This window comes from Rhineura floridana, chromosome 1, assembly GCF_030035675.1.
Source record: "Rhineura floridana isolate rRhiFlo1 chromosome 1, rRhiFlo1.hap2, whole genome shotgun sequence".
Classification (NCBI taxonomy): Eukaryota; Metazoa; Chordata; class Lepidosauria; order Squamata; family Rhineuridae; genus Rhineura; species Rhineura floridana.
In genome coordinates this window covers 263,765,976-263,792,076 of record NC_084480.1, presented here as the reverse complement: position 1 = coordinate 263,792,076, position 26,101 = coordinate 263,765,976, and the positions used below count along the sequence as shown (strand labels likewise).

Genomic DNA, 26,101 nt, shown 5'->3' with positions numbered 1-26,101 from the left:
GCCAAGGGTTTGGGTGCCAACAGGATTGTCTGGGCCTTGTACAGCATATGGATTGGGCCCTCTAACCCACTCTCAAAACAAGCCACTTTGTGTCATATGTTTTGTATCATATGCAAATGTGTGTTTTCTTTTGCTGGTGGAGTGGAGTGCCCAGAAATAAATCAGTGTCCATGCATATAATAAAATGTCTGATAGACAGTATGTGAACAGAATGTGCAGCGGCCAGATTACTAGCTGGGGTTCTGTTTAGATTTCACATTTTGTTTCCGGGCCCAATTTAAGTTGCTCACATTAGTGTTTAAAGTCCCTTTTGGTAGTTCTGCCACCCTCAGAAGCTTTGGGGTGGTGGCCTAGGAGAGAGCATTATCTGTTGTAGTCCCTGAGTTGTGGAACTCCTCCCTACAGAGGGGCATCCAGCAACTTCACTGTACAGTTTTCAGTGGATGCTAAAGACATATCTCTTTACCCTGGCTTTTGACACCTCAGATGTAAATGTTTAGAACCCACCCCATTTTTTGTGAAATTTTCCCCCAGAACTGTATTTCCATACAATGGTCAAGTATGGAACCTGACCTGTTGAATTTCTGCCTGCTACATGGCTGTTAATGGCACAAGAACTGTGCTTTTCCCAGTGCATACTGTAAGCCAAAGCCTGGGCAGCAGTCCTGTACTAACGTACCTGTGAGTAAACCCCTTTAAACACAGAGACTTACTTCTGAGTAGATGTGTATACTGTTGTACTGTAAGATATGATACAGTACATTCTTATGAGTTCCTGGTCTTTAACTCCTGCATACCAAGAAAGGACATACTTAAGCAAAATATCCACATTTTGCATTTGTCATGAGGGGGGAGTTTCTGTAACATCTACCTGCACCTATTGTGTTGTAGTATTTGCAGAAAATAACTCCTAGGGAATACATGATCTCAGATGAAAAGAAGGACAAACTATGGAGATTCCAAGGACTAAAATGTGTCAGAAGCAGGAAAAGTGCACTAAAGGGGAGGGGACAACATCAGCCCGTTAGGACAACAGGGGTTCTGTCTCATGGTGTTCAAGCAACTCACTTGTCAATCACAGCTCTGAATTTGCTCATTGGCTAAAAAGCATTAAAGGCAGGAACAGCCAGGCTAGTTCATCTCACAGAAATTGTTTAGAAGGGTACATGCATGTTTTGCTCCATAATTTTCTTTGAAGGAGGACTAGAGACTTTTTAAAAAAATGAAAATTCAGAGTCTGGGAGTTCAGAGTGGTTGTAGTCATAAATCCTATAGTGTTACTATTAAGAGTATATTAAGTTTCTCTGCAGTAGAATCCATGTAGAGTTCTCATAGTGTACTGTCCTAAAGTTAGATTAAGATCAAGATTCCTTCTATATGATGAAGACATACCATGCTTCATGGTGTTCAGTTCTCTTTAGAACAAACAGATTCAATGCAATGAAGGCCTACTTGGTCTTAATGAAGAACCTTGCATCTTTTCTTGGCAATTTCCTATACCATGTGAAATAATGCACATTTTGATAGTTCTCTGATTTTTCCCTTCTAAACCAATACTATTTTCCCCTTGTAAACATATAAGTACATCTCATACTAATGGTTTATTGGGTTCTTCATTATAGGACATTTGTGCAGTGAGATTTTCCTTGCACCAAAGTGATTTCCTGATGAACATCATAAACTGGTAAAGTGTGACAAGACTGCTGTGCCTGATAAAGCTGTTTATTTTGTAACCAACTCATGGATTGACTTACTGCATGAAAAGTTCTTGTGTGTGTGTGTTTTCAAAAAATGCTGTAAAATTAGACAACTAGGGCTGGAAAATCTTTCAAATTAATAGATACCAGCACCAGAGGCTCTAGCTACGAACAAGATTTAATAAATGCTTTGAATTTCTAATCAGCAACATACCTTTAGGCACATGATGACAATTATATCTGATTTTTCCAGCCCTGGATAAAAGAACAGCATTCTGTGTTGAAGTAGCTGTATTACAACCTTTCCTGCAGCTATTACTTGCAGAGTTAAAGATTTGTCTAATGCTTGTATTTAAAGAAAACTACTAATGAGAGGTGTGGTTTTGGAATGGTGTTCTTTATTTGAAAACAAGTAAATACTTAACAATAGAATTCTATTTTAAACCTTATTCATTATTTTGAATATTTATATTTTGCCTTTTAATCAAATGATTTTCAAGGTACTTACTTATAATAATAAACAACCAAAAGCTCACATATTTACACACTTTGGCTGATGGATGGAGGTAGAACATACCTTCCTTCAGTTCTGTAGTGCCAATGCAAGTAGAAGCTGAAGTTTGTGGTGGGGGATGAAAGCATACTTGCTGCTGCAGCTTCTGTTCCTCTGCCTGTTGGATGGGGGCAGAATGTTGTTGTCTTCCCTTTTTTTTTCTGTGAGAGCAAGCAACTTGTGGCCCTTGGTCCCCTGGCCCATGACAGAGACCAGAGTGTGCCTCCTGTCTTTTCTGTAGTCCTGGGGCAACTGGCAGTATTCATTCAAATAAAACATAAGCTGTATTATACCAGGTCAGACCATTTGTCCGTCTAGCCCATTGTTGTCTACTCTGACGAGCTTTATTTGGCCAGGGTCTCACTCCCATCCCTATCACCTGCCACCTGATCCTTTTAGCATAGCAAGAGAAGGAGGCCTCAAAGGAGTTTGAAAGAAGAATGATTTCTCTCTCCCTGCCCCCCCGCCCCCATTCTGAAATTCCTCCCCTAGCCCGAGCAGGAGTGCCAGGCTCTTGTTCCAGGCTGTATGAGCACACCTTCATAGCTGAAAATTGCAAGGTGCACACTTGTTGTACAATGAAATGAATAGCTTTGCAGTCTCCTTGCATGCTAAAGGGTCATAGTGATGCATTAAAATAGAGCATTAAAAGCTTTGACCACATTGAGCAAACTTTATGTTGGACAAAAGTCAAACCTAAGGGCTGTTGATGCAACTTATCCTTTCTCTCCCTTAAGGGTGTATTTGGAAATACTGTGTAATTATGTGATCACACAGGACTCCTATTTCATAGTGCTACTTGGGTTTGAGGCATTTACTCATAAGTTACAACAGTGGGATACAGATAATGAATGCAAGATAATATGGGAAGAAAATTATGATAGTGTGAAAATATGATTGACAACCATCCTGTGTTGTAAGTGTTCTCCTGTTTCTCCTGTTCGGCTTATTTTGTACAAGCCACATGAAGAGGCTTTCAACACACAACTGTTAGTCTCTTTCTTTTTTGTCTTCAGTGATATAAACCCTTACTGTAAGAGGAATGGAAATCTTGGATGTACAAAGAAAATGTATTTGGTCATGGTGGTGCCACCATTAGCTGAGCCACAGTATGCAGTATGCAGTGGAAGTGATGGTGGTGCCTGCTCTGTAGAATTCCCCCTTCCCCTGAAATACATTTTACCCAGGCCTTTTCAGGCTACTAACTCCCATCTTAGAATAAGATATATTCCTGCCTACAGTGGGCAGAATTTTATAGTGGTTTGTTGCTTTAATACGTTTTATCATTATATTGTTTGTATTTTTGTGTACTGCTCTGATAGTACTCAGACGAAGAGTGGTATATAAATATTTTAAAGTAATGTACACAGAGGGTTGTATTCAATATATCGCTAAGATGAACGTTCCATCAGCGCAAGGATTTCTCCCCACCCCCATGCCCCCTAAATTTGTTCTGGGTTTCACCCCACCCTCCAGAGCAGATTTGGGGATTGCATAGCGGGAGGAGTGAGGGAAAATCCTGTTGCACTAGTGATAATCATTGTGCTAAGAATTTAGTTGGATGCCTCCCAGAATGCCTGCTTTTGTGTTCAAATGGAGGATTTGAACATTGGGATGAAACCTAAAGATTTGTTTATGTCCTCAAGTTTCTTCTAATAATATAACGATGTACTAAATCAGTATGATTGAGATCTAACATGCCAGTAAAGGTCATCCAGTTGAAATTTAGAACAGGGATGAGGAACCTCTGCCTCACAGACTAATCTTGGCCCGCCAGCAGGAACAATTTGTATAGTGACCTCACTGTTCAAGATGCATCTGCCTGCATTCACCCTTCAACTGTGTCAGGCTGTGAGCATGCTAGTCACCTACAGCAAAGAGTTTCCAATGGCCACACCTGGAGGGGGAACGGGTTGATCTGCCGATCAGTTGCAAAATCTCTGAAGTGAATTAAAAAAAATGTACTCAAGTTGATCCCACCAGGTTTTAGAGTAAAAAGCGGTGGGGTTTGACTAGCATTGTGTGCCCCTGTTTTCAGAAAAGAGATGTGGTGACACACTGGAACAGACAAAACAGTGAGTGTATCTCTACCCTCAGACTCTTGATACCTAGCATTACGTCCCCTTGGAGCAACCTTGATATTTGCTTTCAGTAGAGGGCAGTGTTACAAACCCGTACACTATAAAGCGGCCTTGTAAATAAGCGTACAAAACTGCTTAGCCTGCAAACATTTTTACTAGCCTGGTGCTAATAGATGGTGTGTTTCCATGAGTCTTCTGACAGATCCTCTTATAAGTAAAAAAAAGTATGTTAGTAATTTTGTTTTTGCTTTTGGTTTTTGCAGGCTTGGTTTCCATGCGAGGCATGGTGGGGAAGGGGACTTCCTCTCCTCTACACCCAGCATAAGGACCTGGGCTACTTGAGGGAGGGATAGACTGGTCTGTGCTTGCTCTGGCAAGCCTTGCCTACATACAATTCCTTGTTGAAATTGAAATTGAAATTGAAACTTTATTTTTACCCCGCCCTTTTTCCAAACTGGAACTCAGGGCGGCTTACAAATAAAACTACGTGTAGTTAAAAACATAGGAAAACATACAATTAAAATACAATTAAACTATGCACAACCTTAAAACCATAAAAGGCACTTAAAAATCTAAAAACAATTTAAAATAATACAGATGATAATGTAAAACAATAAAACAAGCCTTGTAAAGCCCAATCCTAAACACCTTCTATCCCAAAAGCCTGTCGGAATAAAAAAGTCTTTACTTGCCGACGGAAGGACGGCAAGGAGGGGGCCATTCGTGCCTCCCTAGGAAGGGAGTTCCAGAGCCTAGGAGCAGCCACCGAAAAGGCCCTATCTCGCATCCCCACCAATCGCACTTGCGAGGGTGTTGAGACTGAGAGAAGGGCCTCTCCTGAAGATCTCAGGGCCCGGGCAGGCTCATATAGGGAGATACGGTCTGACAAATAGGCTGGACCTGGGCCGTATAGGGCTTTAAAGGTCAAAACCAGCACTTTGAATTGTGACCGGAAACAAACTGGCAGCCAGTGGTCCAGTATATGGTCCCTGTAACCAGCCCCTGTTAATACTCTGGCTGCAGCTCTTTGTACCAGTTTAAGTTTCCGAACAGTCTTCAAAGGCAGCCCCACGTTGTCTATAGTGAATAGGCAAGTGATTAAATACAAGGTTGTTGTAAAGAGACATCACTTCATTAATACCTTTTGGAACAAATGAAAAATATTGGTAATACATGAAAATAATTCTACATGCAAGAATGTGTATGGTCTTCAAAATTAAAAATATTTTAGTATGGACAGAAAATGTGCAAAACAGTTGGTATGCAAAGCTATAAAGTGCTGCGCTTGAGTAAATGAAATAAAATTGCCATGCACAGCAGGGCTGTGGAGTCGGAGTCGTGGAGTCGGAAGCAATTTTGGGTGGAGTCGGAGTCGGTAGAAATGTAGACTCCGACTTCAAAATAAAATTAATATTAATATTTATACATTAATATTAATACATTAATATACATTTGCCATTTATGAAGGAGTCGAGTCGAAGTCAGACAGTAGAAAAATTAATATATATTTGCCATTTATGAAGGAGTCGGAGTCGGACAGTAGAAAAATAGAGGAGTTGGAGTCGAAGGTTTGACATTCCGACTCCACAGCCCTGATGCACAGTTCTTGACAAGCCTTCTCAAGGGGATGTGTGTGTGTGGGGGGTCGTTGCTGAGTCAACATTGTGGCTCTGCAGCATCATGCTTAGTCAGAGTTAGTCAAGGAAAATTTCCTAGGAAGCATAGCCAGGTTAATGAGGTGCACTGCTTTTGATGTAACTGTAACGTTAATAAAAAGAGAAAAAAAATCACAGCCGCGTCTGAGACGGGATTTCTTGACTTCGGGTAGGACAATACCTGAACCACCCTCAAGATAACTCTCAAGGTCAAAATGTGATTTTGTATTGTTTTTGACATGTGGTTAAGGACCTTGTTAAGAACATTGTGCAAGTGTTACAGCCACATCACACAAGCCACTGAATGGTTGTGCTTCATGCAGCAAGTGTAATGTTTGAAAATACTATACAAACTAACTACCCAGTTGTATGAAGTGTTTTTATATTAGCATTACACATTCCTGGGTGGTGCAAGGGATGAACTGTTGCACAATGTAAGCTGATAGATGAAGGAGTTTCAGAAGTTATGGATGCTATGTAGAACACTACCATGTTAAAAGTTTCTGGCAGCTTTCTTGGGATGGTAGTTACTTGCACCAACTTTGTATACAGAAGCCAGTGAGATTCATAGGATATTTTAAAGTTATAATTCTATCTGTGGAGATTTGCCTATGTCAAGGCCAGGCTAGGACCATACCTGAATCTAGACTTGGAGGGAGTGTCCTCCAGCTCGGGGGGGGGGGTCCCAAAGACCATTGGCTGGAACTTGAGTGAGGCAAGCTTGAGGTTGGTGCCTGAAACGCAAAATACGAAGATACAGTAGTTCTGTTGACAAGCTTAAGGTAGAAGGTTAAGCTCTGGTTATTTCTGCCAGTGCAAGCCAATCTAGAGGATTCATGCTATCTTCCAATTTCAGTTTCCAGGGTTACTCTTGAATGCTTCCTTCTCTGCCCGAAGAGGGCTCTGAGGCCTGAGTAGGGATGGGGGAGAAATTCAGTTTAGTTCTCATTTTCATGTGAACTGCCTAATTTGCTCTTTCTGAAACAATACATGAACCGAAATGCAACTATTCTTCGAAGTTCACACTTCTCTGGATTTTGTGATGCACTTCTCCAACCAAAAAATATATAGAAAATGCACATGTTATGGAAAAGTGTGCATAATAAGGCATACATCATTGAAAATAACTTACAAAAATAATATATTAGGGGAAATTGTTTGCCAAAATATGTTTTGGGAGAAATGCACATCTGTTTCCTCAAGTATATATAGCCAAAGAACACCAGGGAAGACCTTAATATTTTGCCCAATTTGTACTGTTGTAGCAGCCTAGTGGAGTTGCTTTAAGTTGTTGTTTAGAGGCCCCAGAGGGTCACAACAATTTAAAAATACATAATTAAAAACAGTTAAAAACAACCTAAAATTGCATATATATTTATATATATATCAGGTGTCAAAGTCCAGGGTAAAGAGGTTGTCTTCTGCTTGCTGTTACTCTCTAAAATTGTTTTAAACTTTACATTGGTGATTTTTCCAATTTATCTAAAGTCAATAAATGTATGTATGTGTGGTTTATAGTTTCAAGGCAATGAAGTTACAGAGTTTTTATGTAGGTCAACTTGCTAAACCTCAATTTCTAAACCTTATCAAGTATATTTAGATCTGGCTGTTAGAAAACAAATGCTGTATCTTCCTGAAGAGAGAATTGTTGAGGTGTTTTCAGGCAGTTTTTGCCTAAGAGCTGTTGCACTCTACCTTACAGGAAGTGTGGTGTGTCCCATAATGCTGTCACTTTTGCTGTGTACTGAACTGTAGCCTATTTGAATCATTATTTTCCCCTTCTTTACCGTTAGTATTGTAGACAATTATTCAGTGGCTGCTCTTCAGTTTTGGAACACACTTCTAAAGCCCATTGGAATCCAAGCCTGTAGATCTTCCGAAAGTGCTGACAGCCTTTCCTATTTAGGCTGGAATTCAACAAGTAGGCTGTATGTGTATGTGTGGGTGTAGTCTTAATGTCTGTTTTCTAAAAAAGCCATCGGAAAGAAGATGGATAGAGGAAAAAATAGAAAAGGGATTATTTACAAAACTTCCTGCTTGAGGAGGGCTAAAAACTAAGGCTGCAGTGCGTTTATAAATATAAGTGTTGGCCTGTACTCCATTATATTAGTGTTCAAAGCTTGGTTTGCAAACAGTGAATGAAAAGGAAGCATAGCTGCATGTGACTTTTTTTTTTACTCTTTACAGGATAATTGATAATTAAACTTTATCTGTTTCTTGTTATTTTGGAATTCTGATAGCAGTGGTTGTGTGTTGACAGGTTACCAGCTGTGGCTTCCAGTGCTGCCAGTGCTGCACCATCCTTAGTAGCTACATAATGTCTCTGATATTGCTATTCTGTAACTGTAGTTTAAGATGTGTATAGTCATGTTTATAGATTAGATATAAACTCTCCAAAATGTCACGTGATCGCTTAATGTCAGCATCATGGAAATGTGTTTGGCTGGTCCCCAATTGCACAGACAAGCTTTGTGCCCTGACTTTTTTGTTTGAGCTTGTACAGAAGGTTTAATGCTGTTAGAATTTAGTCACTGTGGCATGCTTTCCTGTAGTCATCTTTTTAAAAAATCTGTTCTGTTTTGCTTCTCTAGTATGTTGGTGTTGAGAGATTAAATGAGACAGAAAAGACCCAGGATGCTTTGTTTGTAGGAGGGGGCAAATTTGATTGTCGTCAGCACTGGGTTTCCATATGGGTACTTAAAAGCATTTGGCTTGCAGATGATTGCGCTAAAAATAGCTTTTGAGCAGAGTTTGCAGCCGGGTCCAATTTCGGGTTTTAGCTGAGTTGGCCATAAGGAACTTTCTTTGCTGTTGTTAAAAGGTTTACATGAAGGTGATTTTTTCCTGATTCCATCTTGGACGCTGGTTTTATATTCAGGTTTTCTTTATTCATGGATAAAAGAGACTGATGCCATGGGTGAAGATTCAGGTATACACCTCTAGCAGTTTGGAAAACCTAGTGTTTGTGACTCTTGGGTTGGGCAGCAAAATTTCAAATGCATTGTAGCATTACTTTAATCTGAAGATTAAGTAGAATGTTCGCTTTTAAAAAATCTCAGTATTGGGAACTTTATCTTTCTAGTGCTGCATGACCCTATGAAATAGCTTCAGTGCAAACAATGAGATTTACTTCTGACTTGATATATACGATGTATATGTCTAGTTAAAGGTAAATTTCACTGTGTTCAGTGGGGCTTAATCACAGCTGTGCATGTAGGATTGCAGCCTATTTGGTCTTGAGATTTTGACAGAGAATGACACTTTTTAAAATATAAAGAATGTACACAGATCCTTTTATAACAAATAGGACATAGTAAAAATGAGGTGAATGAATATTCAGGCTGTTACGAAGATCTAGTTTTTGGAATTTTATGTGTTTTGAAAGTACAAAATTGTGAAGCATTGAGTGCTATACGCATGCAACCCACTCAAGAACAAACCAAACATTTACTGAAAACACAATTTTGTGTTATGAATGTTTTACTGTCAGCCACTAGGATTCCTCTGAGCAATTCTAATCAGAATCTTATCTTTTTTTCTTTAAGTTTTATCTTACAACATATAATACTTAAAGTCGTGAGCTTAGAGCATACTTTATTTGCCAATTTAAACTCACTCCAAAAAGCTAAATCAAGGTTGAAGCCCTCCATGCAAAAACTGCTAGCCATGTTGAAAGCAGGTCAATTTCCAAATCTGGTAAGACTTTGCTTTCACCTACCATATGTCTACATAGTTATTATGGCCCCATAAAATATAATTTCAAAAATAAACCAAATGTTACGGCATTTTCAGTGAAACCGAGTTTTAGCTTTATTTAAATCTCAGAGGAAACTATCTGCTGCTAACTCTGAGATCATTTTTACTTATATAGGCTCTGTAATATCACTTGCTAAATACTATATTTAACTCTGCTTCAGTCTGTGTATCATGAGTGGCTTCACTGTCTATGAACGCCTACTAAATGTTTTGTTGAAGGACTTTTATTAATATGGATTCTAGTTTCTTAATGCTGCTTACATTGCCTTAACACTTAAATAGTAGGTGATATAGTGGACATTGAGTGTACATGACACATTTTTAATTTCAACTGATATAAAATATGTAACCTAGATTATTTGTCTCTCCATTTAAACATAAATTAAAATTAAGGAGCTAAAAAGGGGCTGGGGAAACTGAGACCATAGCTTAGTATTCAATTCAGATGGGGCAGACTGCTAACACTCTGTGAAATCAGAGTGGAGAAAAACCATGTTTAAAGTCTATCCATTGTCTCTTAAGATTGAATCTGTGATTCTTTGTCAAACAATTTGAATTGAAGCCAGCACTTCTGTGTGAAAAAAGCATGGGGAAAACTATCTGACTTTTGAAGTTAGCAATTTTGTGTATAAAACAATAAACCATATATTGTATATGTGGCACATGACCTTATCAAATCAGCATGGGCATTTAGTTTGTGTCATGCAGAAATTGTTCTGGCCAGTAATTAACTTTCTCCTGGAAAGCACATGGCCCACAATCCAGCATACCTAATTTTGGGCATAGCTCTTGTCTTCACATAAATAATATTGCTTAGTGTCCTTGCATGTGTACATCCAAGACAAATCTATTTGACAACCTCTTTCTCCCAATCTGTAACATGCCAGCAACGTGACAGATTTTGCATTATGCTTGTATATAATTCTTTGTTCCAGAGGGTCTCCCAGACCTCAAGAACAGATTTTTTGCTCACTCAGGGAGCTGCAGAGGGATGGAAGAGGCAGAAAGCCCTGTTCCATGAACAGGATGTAAAATAGAATCCAACATTAGAGAAATAAAAATGGGAAACTAGATTTAAATAAATGATTACGTGCCTTCTTTTTATTCTTGGTGATTTTAAATGACATTGATTTAAATCCATCCAGCTTGAGTTAGTGGATAACCTATTGAAATAATTGCATGTAATTAGCATTATGAAACTCTTCAATCTAAATTTTGTGTAAGACAACAAACTTATGGAAATTTTGCGTAAGAAAACAGAGAATGTAACTATAGGCCATGCAGTCCATTAGTAATTCACTTTATTTATTTTACAGAAGCAAAACATGGAGGGAACAAGAATGGCAAGAAAGAAGGCCTTTCTGGAAGTTCATTTTTTACTTGGTTTATGGTAATTGCACTGCTGGGAGTATGGACATCAGTTGCTGTGGTTTGGTTTGAACTTGTCGATTATGAGGAAGTGCTAGGTAAGAGTTCCAGCAGTATTTGAAATAACGTAAATTTAAGAGTTAACATTTCCAAACATTATTTTGATTCAAAACTTTGGGTCGCATCCAGTGCTGCAGCTCCACTGATTCAAGGGACTTCTGTAGGTACAATGAGCTTCCTCTTCCCCTCTAGCCTGCCGCATGCTCTCAAAATCAGCTCCAGAAGGTTGGGGGGACATTCTGGAGCAGCTTTTTGGGGTGTGCAGAGGAAGGAGTGGAAACTGAAGTCCATTTGTGTCAGCAGAACCCCTCTGTAGCAGCATTGGATACAACCTTTTTACAATTATAGATGCTTATTCATTGCTCATTACCAAGCATCAGAATTGTAGTAAAAGCAATGACTTGTAGTACACTTAATTAGTTTCTAAGTTTGGTGATCAAAGGGGAAAAAAGTATATTGTGTGAATTCATAACCAGTAATACAGAAACAAATGGGGAGATAATTATATTAAATGAGAATCATGTAGCTAATTTGTTCAGGTTCTGATGATGTGAATAATGGTTTCTGTATTTTTACCATGCATGCAGCCAAAGCAAAGGACTTCCGTTATAACTTGTCAGAGGTTCTCCAAGGTAGGATTATAGAGAAATAAACTGTGCTTACACTTCATGGGCTTGAAATATAAAAAGTATATTTCTTAAAAATATAACTATTCTGTCTTTCCTCCCTGACTTTGAGAATATATTTTTCTTACTAGCTGATGGTTGACACTCTTGTTGGAGTTAACAAAATCTGCTGTAACCCTTTAAAAATCATTGTGAAATGGTTTTAGATATGTAAGCTTTCTCAGCTGCTATTTTTCTTTCTTTTTGGGGGGATGAGTCTCAATATTTATTTAGAAAATTTATAAACCACTTGGTCAAAAGGAAGAAAGAAATTCTCCAAGCAATGTACAAATAAAATAGTAAAATGCTCGGTGGAAGGAGTTGCATCACTTGTATTCCTCCTTCCCTTCTCTGGGGAAGGCGTATGGGTGAAGTTGCATCCCCTATGTTCTTATAAGAGTGGAAAACTTTTACAGGTAAAGGGCTGGCATGCAGGCTTTTCTCTGCTTACATCTACATGCTGCTTTTGGGAATTTTGCTTTGGCTGATTTGATTCTAGAGACTGTTGAAGACTCAGGGTAATAGAAATGGCTTAACCAGTTGGATATCATGCCAAAATCATCTGTAGGATTGATATCTGATAGATGCAATTAGGTGGGAAGACACTGCAAGTGTCTACCTCTCCCACAGCAACCGTTAATCTGCTACTCCATATGTAGTTGTGAAGTGGAAGGCAGAGGATCTGGCTGTGTGTAAAGAATGTCATTCATCCAATATCCAGGCTAGAAATATGTTTGTGAGTCTTAAGAATAGGGGAAGGCTTTTGGTAAAATTTGTGACTTTTCAAAGCATATAATTACAGATGTGGATTTTAGCTAATTTATTGCAGTATTTTGAAATCATGTGGAAACAAATAATTGTTTATGACTGAAATGTTGCCATGAAAATATTAGTGTTTTTCCTATTGGGAAGGAACGTTCTATTATAAATTCATTAAAAAATAAATACAGGGTTGTATTCAACTAAGTTATACTCATAATATACCCACTGAAATGAATGGACCCAAGTTAGGCATGTCCAGTGATTTCAGTTGGTGAGTAGATTAACACTGGATACAACCCACAGTCACTATCTGTTCTGTTTAGACATCACACCAAATCATATGGTTTGCATAGCTGAGTCCACAACAGCACAAAGCTGAACTGAAAGAATCAAACAAACTATTTTACAACTGTTGGTCTGCTTTTGTTTTCTGTCTTTGCACTCCTGCCTCTGGGTTTGCATTGGCTTTCAGAGGCAGAACAATCTTCTTATCTATGCCTTGTCAATCATAGTTAGGCTTCCTTTCTTCTGGTTCTGGTTTATCCATATCGTTTTCAGTGTAGCTAATGAAAATAAATTGAATTTGTTGCTGGTATTTTCAGCTTCATTGGATATTTTGATGTTAGTTGTTTGGAGTAAAGCAAAATTGCTCTTTGAGCAACCACCTTGGCTACACTCTGTTTTAGCTTCTTGTCAATATTACTCTGGCTTCTGCCCTATACAGTAAGCCATGGCAAAAAAATCTGTGTTCTCCAAAATTTGAGCCCTCTCAAACAATTGGTCTGCAGTTCCTGCCAGGTTGGCATCCATTTCTTAAATTGAACTCACTTCTCCATTACCTTGTGTTGAGTGTTTAGGGCTATGGATCTGCCAGTACCTGAAATACAGCAAATTGCAATTTTCGTTGGAGCAGGAATGTCTTCATGCTGCATGCATCTGTATCTCCTGAATGCACCAATTTACTGTCTGAGAGTAGACATATACTTAACTGTTGTGCTGGTTCCAGTGTGTCTCTGTCTCTCTTTTCTTGAAACGGTGACACACAATGCTAGTCAAACTCCACCCCTTTTTACTCCTAAAACCTCATCAGATCAGCTCTGGTACTTTTTTTAAAATTCATCTTCAGGGAAGTTTCAAAACTGATTGGTAGATCTACCCCTTTGTCTTCCAGGTGTGGCTAATGGAAACACTTTGCTGCAGGCTCAGACAGAGACAGTGATTGGCCCAACACTTTGCTGTAGGCGGTCCTGAAAGGTCTGAAGTCAGCAGTAGGGAAGCAAGGTGTGGCCAGCAGAGGGCAGTGTCACTTCAAAACGCAGCCAGAAAAACCATTCTGGCTGCTTTTGAAGCAACTAGTGTGCCCATAGCCTGAAACAGTTGCATTCAAGGTTGTGTTTGATTTGCTGCTTATGAAATATTGTACCTTTTGGCATAAAATCTGTAATTGTATTAATAAGCAATCACTATGTAGTGATTAGCAGTAGCTTGTATGTGCACATGCATGTGTGCGTGCGTGCACACACACACACTGTTTAGTCAGCTGGTGGGTGCATTCCTTTTCCTGTTGAAAGCCTATGGCAAAATTTCCACTGATGTGAATGGAGCAAAATGACAAGTCATTGTTATTTGCATAGCCATTTCAAGTATGAAATTGTTACAGTCGCTTTAATACCAGCAAGTATTGAATTGCTGATTTAGCAGTCTGAAAGGATTTCAGATTTGCATAAATATATGCTATCTCTTAAATTCAATTTATTTATTTTAAAAAATGGATATCATCTCAAAACCATTAGTAACTTTGCATTTGTATGTTGGAACGACATCTTTTCTAAAATGTTGAAGTTCATGATTTTTTTTTGCTACATTCCATCACTCATGCAGCAGATTAATCTTGAAACAGATTACTAAAATTAGTTTGTATCTGTCCACTCTAGGAAAACTAGGGATCTATGATGCTGATGGAGATGGAGATTTTGATGTGGAAGATGCCAAGGCTTTGCTAGGCAAGTAGACACTTCTAAAACTGTCTTAAATATTGCCTTATATTGTAGCATTCAGACTGATAATACAATACAATATAGGTTTCTAACACTTCCCTCAGTGGCTTAATATTGGTGAAATTATGTAGTACTGAACAATGTATTGTTATAGTCTTGTTCTTATATACAGTTTGAAATGTTTAATATGATAAATGTTGAAAAGAGATAATATGTTTAAAAGTCTGGGCCACTTCTCAGGATGTCTGTATAAAAGCATCCTCAAAAGCATTGGTCAGAAATTCTAAATCTAGTTGAGAGGACATTTGTAATGATTTAAGCTTATAAAGTTCTGTATCCCACTAGTTACTGCTACTTCATCCCCATCTCTGTCTTGGACATACTAATAAGGACTGGGTATGCATACCTAGATGTAGCAGGAGCTGCTGGTAAGTGTCCTGAAGGAAGTTGGAAGATGTCTTTCAAAAAAGGACTTTGTATGGTTCCTCGCCTTGAAACCTTGTTTTTCATTGAAACGTTGGAACACATCTTCCATTCAGAAAGAGTTTTGGAATTGTGCTTATTTAAAAGGGTGCAGGGACAAGCATAGAATTGGTATCTGTCCCATTAATGGCAGTCTTGCTTAGCTCTTAATGGGAATTTCATAGCTCTGAATGGTCTTGTATTGCTCCTGTGGGTGTATCTTGCCCAATTCTTCCCTTTGTTTTATAGACAACTGGCTGGAAATAATGGAATTTTACATCAGTTGCTGATTCTGTACTATATTCCTTGCTTCTCTACCATCTTGTTGTGCTGTGAACTCTAGATGGGAAGAGAAGAGGTGTGTGCAGAAAAGACCAGAAGAGGTCTGGTCTTTTCCCGTCATTTAATCTGAAGTGCTCGTTGTTCTTTATTCTAGCTTTGTTTCTGAAACCCATGAGGAAAATAGGGATGACTGTATTCTTTGATTAGAATGGAATGTTAAGAACAAATTTGCTCAAATACAGTAGAACATTACTAAATATAATAGAACATTCGGAGTCAGATCTGGTTCATCCAAACTCATTGGGTAGCATTAGGGCAATTAATTACTAGTTTCAGTTATCCATTCTTAAAAGGATAATTATATTAAGCATCTATGAGGCCATATAATGAAGGCTGAAAAACCTAGAGCAGAAATTAAAAGTAAAATAAGTATGATAAAACAGGCATTTTATAAGAGACACTTGCAGATAGGAGGAATAAATCTACCTCTGAAAAAGAAGTGTGTATGTGTATATGTTATAGAGCTGATACATATTTGTGTGTGCGATATGAAAGAAGAATACTGGACACATTTGAAATTGAGAAACAGGTGTGCCATGTAATAAAAAACAAAACAAAAAGTGGGATAGGATTTTAGAGGGATGTAAAATGTAAAGAGCAGATTATCAAACATATTGGGGCACAAATAAAAGATTAATCCAAGATACAATTGAAGGAAAATTGGCAAATGACAAGACATCAATACAGTTACATAAAGTGAATCAAAGAGGAAAGTATAGAGACATACCTGAAAACCAGAAGACTGACAAGACAGAAAAGAGTGGAAGACCAGTCTACAGGGGAAGAGGGATTTATGACAGCCTTCCCAATTTGAGCAGCTCGATTGTGAAGAAAAATAGAATAATACTAGATTGATAAGAGGAATTGTATAAGGTAGAAGTGGAAGAGAGAATAATGTTTAGAAGTGGAGGAAAGCCTAAATGGAGACAGGACAAGTCTTGGGATCTTCTTTTTCAAATAAAAACGTCCTATATTGTGTCATTCTTGTGCCATATTCACATGCTGCTTAAATGTTATGTAGTTTCATTTTGGTACAAGGTTATTGATTTAACATTAATCCATGTGTTCCCCAAGATCTTTAGTTCATCCAGGAAACTTATTAAATGTGGATTGTATTGATGTACTTGGCAAATATTTTCCAGTGTCTTCAGACACTTCCTTCATTTGATCATGTACAACCTTTTACACAGATGTAGTGCATTGTTTTTATGTGTTCTGGCTACTCTGTACTTAACAGTATTATTTAGTACAAATGTATTTATTTATTTATTTATTGTTTGATTTATATCCTGCCCTTCCTCCCAGCAGGAGCCCAGGGCGGCAAACAGAAACGCTAAAAACACTTTAAAACATCATGAAAAGACCTTAAAATACATTAAAACAAAACAAAGTTAAAAACATTTTTAAAAGCTTTAAAAACATCTTTGTTTTTAAAAAAAGGGTTAAAATATTATTAAAAAAACATATTAAAAGCAATTCTAAGTCAGACGTAGACTGGGATAGGTCTCAACTTAAAAGGCTTGTTGAAAGAGGAACATCTTCAAAAGGCGCTGAAAAGATAGCAGAGATGGTGCCTGCCTAATATTCAAGGGGAGGGAATTCCACAGGGTAGGTGCCGCCACACTAAAGGTCTGTGTCCTGTATTGTGCAGAACGAACCTCCTGATAAGATAGTATCTGCAGGAGGTCCTCACCTGCAGAGCGCAGTGATCAACTGGGTATATAAGGGGTAAGACGGTCTTTCAGGTATCCTGGTCCCGAGCTGTATAGGGCTTTGTACACAAAAACTAGAACCTTGAACTTAGCCTGGTGGCAAATGGGCAGCCAGCGCAATTCTTTCAGCAGCAGGGTGACAAGTTGGTGATACCCTGCCCCAGTGAACAGTCTCACCACTGCATTTTGCACCAGTTGCAGCTTCTGGACCAACCTCAAGGGCAGCCTCACATAGAGCACATTACAGTAATCCAGCCTGGAGGTTACCAGTGTGTGGACAACAGTGGTCTGGCTATCCCGGTCCAGAAATGGCCGCAGCTGTCTTATCAGCTGAGGCTCGTAAAAGGCACTCCTAGCCACGGAGGTCACCTGGCTCTTTAGCGACAAAGATGGATCCAGGAGCACCCCCAGACTACTGACTTGCTCTTTCAGGAGGTGTACAACCCCATCCAAAGCAGGCAACTGACCAATTATCCAAACTGGGGAACCACCATCCCACAGCGCCCCTGTCTTGCTAGGATTCACACTCATTTTATTGGCCCTCATCCAGCCCACCACCGAGTCCAGACAACAGTCCAGGGCATGCATGGCCTCTCCCAATTCAGATGTAATGTAGAAATAGAGCTGGGTATCGTCAGCACACTGCTGACACCTCACCCCAAATCTCCTAATGACCACTCCTAAGGGCTTCATATAGATGTTAAACAGCATGGGGGACAAGATGGTACCCTGTGGCACCCCACAGCACAACTGCCAGGGGGCCGAAAGACAATCACCCAATGCTATTTTCTGAGAGCGTCCTTGGAGATAGGATCGGAACCACTGTAAAACAGTGCCTCCAATACCCATCTCACCAAATCAGCCCAGAAGGATACCATGGTCAATGGTATCAAAAGCCGCTGAGAGATTAAGTAAGAATAACAGGGTTGCACTCCCCATGTCCTTCTCCCGATAAAGGTCATCCATCAGTGCAACCAATGCCAATTCAGTCCCATAACCAGGCATAACAAATAGAATAGAAATCAGCACATTCAGACACACCCTGAATAAGTTGCTTAATAGTCCACACAGCACAAACAACTTAAAAAAAAAGCCAAGATGGAATGATATTTTTATTCTTAAATTTATATCCCACCCTTTCTCTTAAAGAAGCCCATGGCAGCAATAGGCAGGAGCTATCATAATTATTTGTGAATAATTATTTCATCCATTTCAGGATTATTCTTTGGTCTTGTATATTAAATATGGTTTCATGTTATGCCCTTGACTGACCTCTGGAAGATGAAATGGGCCTTGTCATAATTCCCTCTGAGTACTCTGATTCAGACTAGGACTGGGAGGTACTAGTGGGGAGGGAGGGATGAAACAAAGGAGCAGAGGCAGTGGAATGCGTCCAGGTCTACTGATGAGGCGGGAGTCCCAGAGGCTGCCTCTGCTTTGCCTGTGGAGGAGAGGGAGCCATTAGAGACTGTGGAGGCAGTTTCCCTGCCAGGGAACGTGGGTTCAGCAATGTCTCTCAGGGAGAGGTAGCACATCAAGAAACAAAAGACTCATCTCCCTAGGTGCAGTGCCCATCTTCAGACCACGAATTGCCATAGGGACAGGGATTTTGCAGTTAGTTGGGCATTCTCCGCCTCTGCTTGAAAGCTTGCTGGGTAGGCAGGGAAACTCATTGGAACAACTTCATAGCTCCCATCAGTCTTGAATTTCTTGCTATTCATCTTGAACACCTGAACCTTGGCCTTGATTCTGGACCGGACTTATTGTTGCTACCCCTTTGCTTTGTAAGAGCACCTGGACTATATGCTCCTCTTTCTACATCACTAAGCTGCTATTGTTAGTCTTCAATAGTAAGCACTCACTTCTTTACTTACAAGAAAGTGCACCTGTTGCTTTTTGGGCAGGAGCCATGAAGGCCTAATCTCTCAGTGTGAGTGAGTGAGTGAGTGTGTGAGAAAGAGAGAGACTGAGTGCTTGCATCACTTGTTTCAGTAGGCATCACTAGTTTACTGGTGCAGGAGCTTAGAATCAAGTCTAATCCCCTGTGCAATACAGGAATCCAAATTAAAGCATATCTGACAGGTGGCTGTCCAGCTGCCTCTTGAATGCCTCCAGTGTTGGAAAGCCCACCCCCTCCCTAGGTAATTGGTTCCATTGTTGTACCATTCTAACAGTTAGGAAGTTTTTCCTGATGTTAAGCTGAAATTGGCTTCCTGTAACTTGAGCCCGTTATTCCATGTACTGCATCCTGGGATGATTGAGAAGAGATTCTGGCCCTCCTGTGTGTGACAACTTTTCAAGTATTTAAAGAGTGCTATCATATCTTCCCTTAGTCTCGTCATCTCAAGGCTGAACATACCCAGTTCTTTCAGTCCCTTCTCATAGGGCTTTGTCCCCTGATCATCCTTGTTGTCCTCCGTTGAACCTGTTCCAGTTTATTTGCATCCATCTTAAGGTGTGGTGTCCAAAACGACACAGTACTCAAGATGAGGCCTAACCAGTGCCAAATAGAGGGGAACCAATACTAATACTTCACGTGATTTGGAAACTATACTTCTGTTAATGCAGCCAAAAATGGCATTTGCCTTCTTTGCAGCCACATCTCACTGTTGGCTCATATTCAGTTTGTGATCTTAGAACTGTGCATTATAACCATGCCTGGTCTGTGAACTGCTAACTTTTTTTCAACCATGTACAGGTAACTATTTTTAATCTTTAGAAGGAAGATGTAATCTGTAGAAATTATTCTTAATTCAGGTAACCATTCTGTCATATATTGGGGGTGGGAAGAGAATGGGATAAGAATGTATGTTATGAGCAGGAAATATACTTTCTTCAACAACAAAAATGAAGAAAATGTTTTTATAGAAAGGACCAATTTCTTGGGTAATGAACAATATGCTTTTGTGCTGAGGATATTCCTCCAGGGATGGAGAAGTCTTGGTAGTGGTAGACCTGAAAATTAAGACTATTGAGAGAGGAGTCTGTGATGGCTTTGTCCTGGCTGATGCAAATTTTGTGTCATATAGATAATGGGTGGGAGTTAGTGGCAAGTCTGCACCATTGACAAACTGGCAAAAGTTGTTGAGATGCTATAAGGAAAAATTACGTTGCTAGGTAGAATGTTGAAGTCCATTCAACATAGCATTTCAGAAATGCTACCTGTTCCATACAGGGGGCCATCTATATAGGCAGACATGAGGAGTCTGAAGGTGTGAATGACATGGTAATGGCAGGAAGAAGGATTTAAATTTATTAGACACTGGGGAACATTTTAAGACAAGCCATGTCTGTGCAAAAGAGATGAGCTCTATTTCAATTACATTTGAACCCGACTCCTGATGCTTTAGCTTGTGCTCAAAAAGATTGTAGAGCAAATTTTAAAGTTATTTCCTACAAAAAGTAGTCAAGACCTGGGGTGCATCCAGTTTGGGATAACTCTTACCTTACAGAGATGGTGATGTACATGTTTCAGGCTCTTAAAGTGGCCACATAAAACGTTTGAATAAGAATATAGAAACAGATAACAGCTATAAAAGAAACTGATGGGAGTTGGTGACCAAAATATATGGAGGGCACCAGCTTAGGGAAGGCTGAAGTAGGGACACAATGTATAGATATTTATTCTGGAAGATGCCAACCCAAAATAGAGGAACTGTAGCGCTCAGTGCTTGTAATTAATTCCTAAGTGATGTTGAGTCAAGAGTGAGCAGTGAGGAAGCCAAATTATTCAAACCAGAGGAAAACAAGTAGACTAGGAAGAGGCCCACAAGGATCTCTCCAAACCGAGTGAACAGGGAACACAATGGCAAATGAGATTCAGTGTAAATAAAAGACAAGTGTTACACTTTGGGGCAGACAATCCTAATTTCACACATTTTTTGATGATGTATGAACTGATGATAAGCAATCAGAAAAGAGATCTTCAAGTGATGGATAGTTTAATGAAAATGTCAAATGTGGGGTTGTAAAATGTCAAATGTGGGGTTGTATAAGAAGAATTGAAATGTAAAAGGCCAGTATCATAATGTGTTATACTTCCATGATGTGTCCATATATGAAATTGTGTGTAATGTTCTGGTTGGACCATATCAAGAAAATACCACATTGCTTGAAAAGGTGGGAAAAGAGAATAGAAACCAAAATGATCCAAATCGTTGGAGCACCTTTTTTAAGGCTAATGAATATATAAGTTTCCTCATTAATGGCATCTGGTAATGAACAGTCTTGGTAAGATCAGTAATATAAATATGTCTTTACCAGTGTTTCTTCATATCTGGGATTAATTGGTATGTTCCTTACTGTTTATCAAAGCCTTTCACATTTCTTTTTACCATACTGTTTTTACCCTTTATTCTAGTTAAGACTGCTGATCATGATACAGGGTCTCTTAAATCCTTTTACTTAAGTTTTTTTTTCTACCTAACTGCTACCTCTCTCTCTCCCCCTCTCTCTCTTTCTCTTTCCTTTTATTCTTGTGTAGGCCTGACCAAAGATGGCAGTAATGAAAATATTGATTCACTTGAGGAAGTCCTTAATATTTTAGCAGAGGAAAGTTCTGATTGGTTTTATGGTTTCCTCTCATTTCTCTATGATGTAATTACTCCTTTTGAAATAATAGAAGAAGAAGAGAGCGATGCAGCAGATGATGTTGATGGTACGTCACAGAATGAAGGGGTTCAGGGAAAAAAGACATGTGTTATTGTGGATTTACAGAACCAATGACTTTAGTTCAGGGATCAAGTTTATTGACTTGTGGAAATGTCCATGAAATTATCCAAGTGCAAAAGGGTGCTGGGGTAAAACCTAAGGTAACCCCCCCCCTCGGACATACCAGCCATATGATGTAGATTCACTTGTCCAAAAGCCTTTTTGAGAGAGAGACTGGAGTATCAACACATCTGTCAGTAGTAAGACAAAAGTGTCTTCATTAGAATGATTGATTGGTTTCTGTATGGCTTTGCATAAGTTTGTGCATTCTTAGCACTAACCTGTGCTGTGTGTACTTAGCACTAACCTGCACAAATACAATGGTAATAACCTATACTATTCACCCTTAAATGGTTCATCTATCACAGTGTTAAATGACTGTAGACTATTCTGGCATGACTGACAAATTATGTATATATTTATATTTTATATTAAGATTCTGCCTACTATTGCATTATGTAAGAAAACTATTGTTGAAATTATTTGAATTTGCTACCAGTGATTATTTCTTAATTTTCTGATTTATTAGATGCTCTTACAGACTTATAGAGCTGAATATTGAGAATAGTTAAAATCTGTTATGTTGGTAAACTATGTAAAGCAATAGCATGCAATTGTATATTTTGAAATGGAGCTTTCAGTTTTATTTTCTTTATATACTACTTACCTCTTAAGGATAGTTTCATTTGTAAGATTTTAGTGGACATTATATGAAAGTGGGAACCTGTAAATATGTATTTCTCATGTAACGCTGAACTAATTAAAGATAATTAATACAAACTGTCTTCTATGTCTTCCTAAACTGAATGGCTGACTCAGATTTGATGTTTGATCTTTCTGCCGTGCATCCCTCCCCCAGTCTCATAGCGAGATGACTGATTATATAGATGTCCCAGTTCAAGCAAATTTCCATGCCCAGATTTTTGTGTACCAAATTACCCTGCTGGAAGAGATGTATGTGCAATTTTGATCCTTGTGTGTGTGATCACATCCAGTGCTTGTACTAAATACACACTGCTGAACAATACTCAGCCTTTTTTTTTTGAGATTGCTGACCAAGTCTTAGGTTGCAATCTTTTACACTTATCTGTAAATCCCACTGAACTCAATGGAGCTTACCTCTGAGTAGATATGTATAGAATTGCACTGTGTCTCAGAAACAGCAGATGTGATGGAAGTTTTCATGAGTCATGCTGATATTAATGTGGGGGTTTAAGTAAAGTCTACCTCCTGAAGAAGAGACCTATGAATTTTCAAAGATTGCCTAACATAATAATATTGAGCATATAATGTGGAAAAGCAGCCTTACATTTTGCACAAGCTTCTGCTTGCTTTGCTGTGATGTGTGTAAGATTTGAAGAAAATGCACTTTGTATTTTATTTGTTCAAATCGAATACCTGAGCTGAACTCTGAGCCCTGGATTTCTGTGACCACCTTCAACTGTATCTAATGCAAAGCATGCCCACACCATGTAAAATAGGAGATTTTTACAGTTGGGGATAACTATTGTAGAAAGATCCAAAAACAGCCATTTATTCATTGACTAATGTTGTATCCTTTGTATCTTCAGTTGCAATTGAATAAATTAACAATAACTTTTGGATACTGTAGTAGTATCATGGTATGGGATGAAGAACTTGCAAGAAATTGACCTTTGTTTATTTGGAGTAATCTTCACTAAAAATACTTCTGAATATCTGACAGTATGAGTTTGAAGTTGTTAGTTGACACTGATGTATTCCCACTTGAAAATGATAATTAGTCATAACTTTTTACAACCAATAATTCAGGATTTCTGGGTCTAAACACTGGCCTTGCAGTATTTGTCCATTTTGAGGTCCTTCAGTATTTTTCCAGTTTGTTAAACCGTGGTGAGCTAGACTGGCACTACTCTAAAATAATAGTTCAAAATAACCTTCGCTTATTGCCCCTTTTCATGTTAGATGTTTAGCAAGACATTTTATTTTATTTTATTTTATTCATTAATTTTTATTCAAAGTTTCAAAAAACAAAACAAAACAAAACAAAAACAAATTAATAACTAATACAATAAAATAAAATGTTGACTTCCGATTTGTCGCAGATCAGTTATAGGTCTATAGTATATAACAAACCTGTCTCTTAATATATTACAAAATCACTTTCCTCCAGTAGTTATCTTAATTAATCATCAAATCTCATTAACATCACTTTATTCTTTCCACAAAAAGTCAAAGAGAGGTTTCCAGTCCTTGAGAAATATATCCATCGATTTTTCTCCAAATAAACATGTCGATTAATCCATCTCATCAAGTCTGCTAGGTCCAGTAGTTTCAATAGCCATTCTTCCATTATCAGTATTAATTCCATCTTCCATCCTTGCATCCATAATGATCTTGCTGTCATAGTCATATAATAAGAGTCTGATGGGAATTTCCTTCCTCACAAATATTTCCTTGCCATCAATTCTGAATGTGTTACTGAAATGTTGTTGTAAAGTCATATCACTGTTCCTCTTTTTTACGAAATGCACTAGCACATCAATTGAGAGTTTTTCTGTTGTCACATATCTGTAATTAATTCTATAGATTTTCTCTATTTCAAGCTCCATCACATTATTCCAGTCCAGAAATTTTTTTGAAACATTGATAGCTTTATCTCTGATATCTTCATCAATTTCTTCAGGGACAACGCTGAATTCCAAACAGTAGTCTTTATCTCTAAGGTCCATAAACTCCAAATCTTTTTCCAGTTCCACATTTGATATATCTGTTCCAATCTCCAGGACTTGCATCTTCCCTTTAATTTTTCTTTCTTTTTCTATTGCTTGTCTAATTATATCTTTGATCTCATCAACCTCCTCTCTCATAAAATCCCCTATTTCTTTCAGCTCCTGCTTCATTTTGCCAAATTCAATTTTCATCTCTTGTTTGCCATGTCTCAGTTTTTGTTTCGTTATCTCAGTCTCATCCATTATTTTCTGAAACATATTTACTTCCAGGGTCTCAGCCACTTTCTTAATTGTCATTTTTAAAACCAAGAAGAAGAAAAACCCTTCAATTTCCAATATAGCACTATTCCCAAGCAAAGAGCAATTTATTTCTTTTTCCAGCAACAAAGGAGTTAATATTCCAAACCTGATGACATCATAATGTAGACAGCACAAACTGCCTTATCTCTTATGTGTCCAAGAATGCAAAACAAATTTAGTTCACAGCATCCAAATAGTTAGTGGCATAAAGAACAAGCAGATTCGTCAAAATGAAGTAGACCAGAAAAAATAGTCCCAGACATATAATACTCAAAAGTTCATATAAATCAAAAATTTTCTCCTCAGATTAGATATCTCTCATCTGTTTGTATCTTTATAATGCTCAATTCCAGGCCAGCTTTTTGCAATAAAAACAAAGATAAGCTATTTCGATTTCCTTCCTCCTTAATTCCGTGTATAAAACAGAAAAGTTATAACTCACCCAGGGATTCTTTACTGCTGATTCTTTTAACAAATCTCTTTTACTGCAGCAATTTAAGCCAAATGATAAGGATAGACAGAAGAATGCTTGCCTGTTAGAATCTGTTTTTCTTTGAAGAAAAGAAAAACGTCTTGCTTAATCAGTTTGAGCTTGCTTGAAATTCCCTGGCTCCGTCCGACGTTGCTGGCCGGTCCTTCGTTCATAGGCAATCCTAATGAATTCAAGACCCCCAACAAACACAACGAAGCTTGTGGATGATCTCTTCATTTCTCTCTTGCCTGGGAGAAAGTTTTTACCAGTCAAAAAAACCCTTTTGACTGGTTTTAAAACTGAAAAAGCTTCCTCTGAGACGAGAGCTCGTCTCAGAGGCAGGCACAAGCGAAGCAATCCTTCCCGGAAGTCCTCCACATTTTATTTTATTTTCAATTCCCCTTTCTATTCTTTGTGGAAAAAAATAATTTGAACCTCTAAGCTTCAATTTTGAAGCAAAGGTGTAGTGAATGAGGCATCTTTGATTGTATATATTTTACTAAACTATAGGCTAGAGTAGGGCCCCGCTTACCGGCGCTCCGCTTCCCAGTGTTCCGCTAATGCATCGGCTTTCCTCCCCTCTTTTAAAGCCACTCTTGCGGCATTTTTGCGCAACGCGCCTCATTAAAGTCAATGGGGTTCTGCTTTACGGCGATTTCCGCTTTACGGTGGGGGTCCGGAACGGAACCCGCCGTATAAGCGGGGCCCTACTGTATTCTAAAATGATAGGTTAGTTGACCAAACTGTTAGGCTATAAATACACAATTACAGAACCTTTATTATTGAGGGCTATAATCT

At 38.6% G+C, this 26,101-nt stretch overlaps 1 protein-coding gene across 9 annotated transcripts in view; it reads left to right on the top strand.

Annotated features, from left to right (window-relative positions):
- ASPH (aspartate beta-hydroxylase) overlaps positions 1-26,101 on the top strand; it is a 169,516-nt gene that overhangs the window by 6,316 nt on the left and 137,099 nt on the right. For 3 of the 9 annotated variants that reach the window (XM_061599809.1, XM_061599771.1, XM_061599781.1), the window contains exons 2-5: positions 11,059-11,208; positions 11,758-11,802; positions 14,532-14,600; positions 21,594-21,767. In XM_061599809.1, coding sequence (XP_061455793.1) covers positions 11,059-11,208; positions 11,758-11,802; positions 14,532-14,600; positions 21,594-21,767 — 438 coding nt within the window. Of the gene's footprint in view, positions 1-8,724; positions 8,916-11,058; positions 11,209-11,757; positions 11,803-14,531; positions 14,601-21,593; positions 21,768-26,101 lie in introns of those variants that run through there. The other 6 variants (XM_061599819.1, XM_061599825.1, XM_061599833.1 and 3 more) reach the window with 4 other exon arrangements.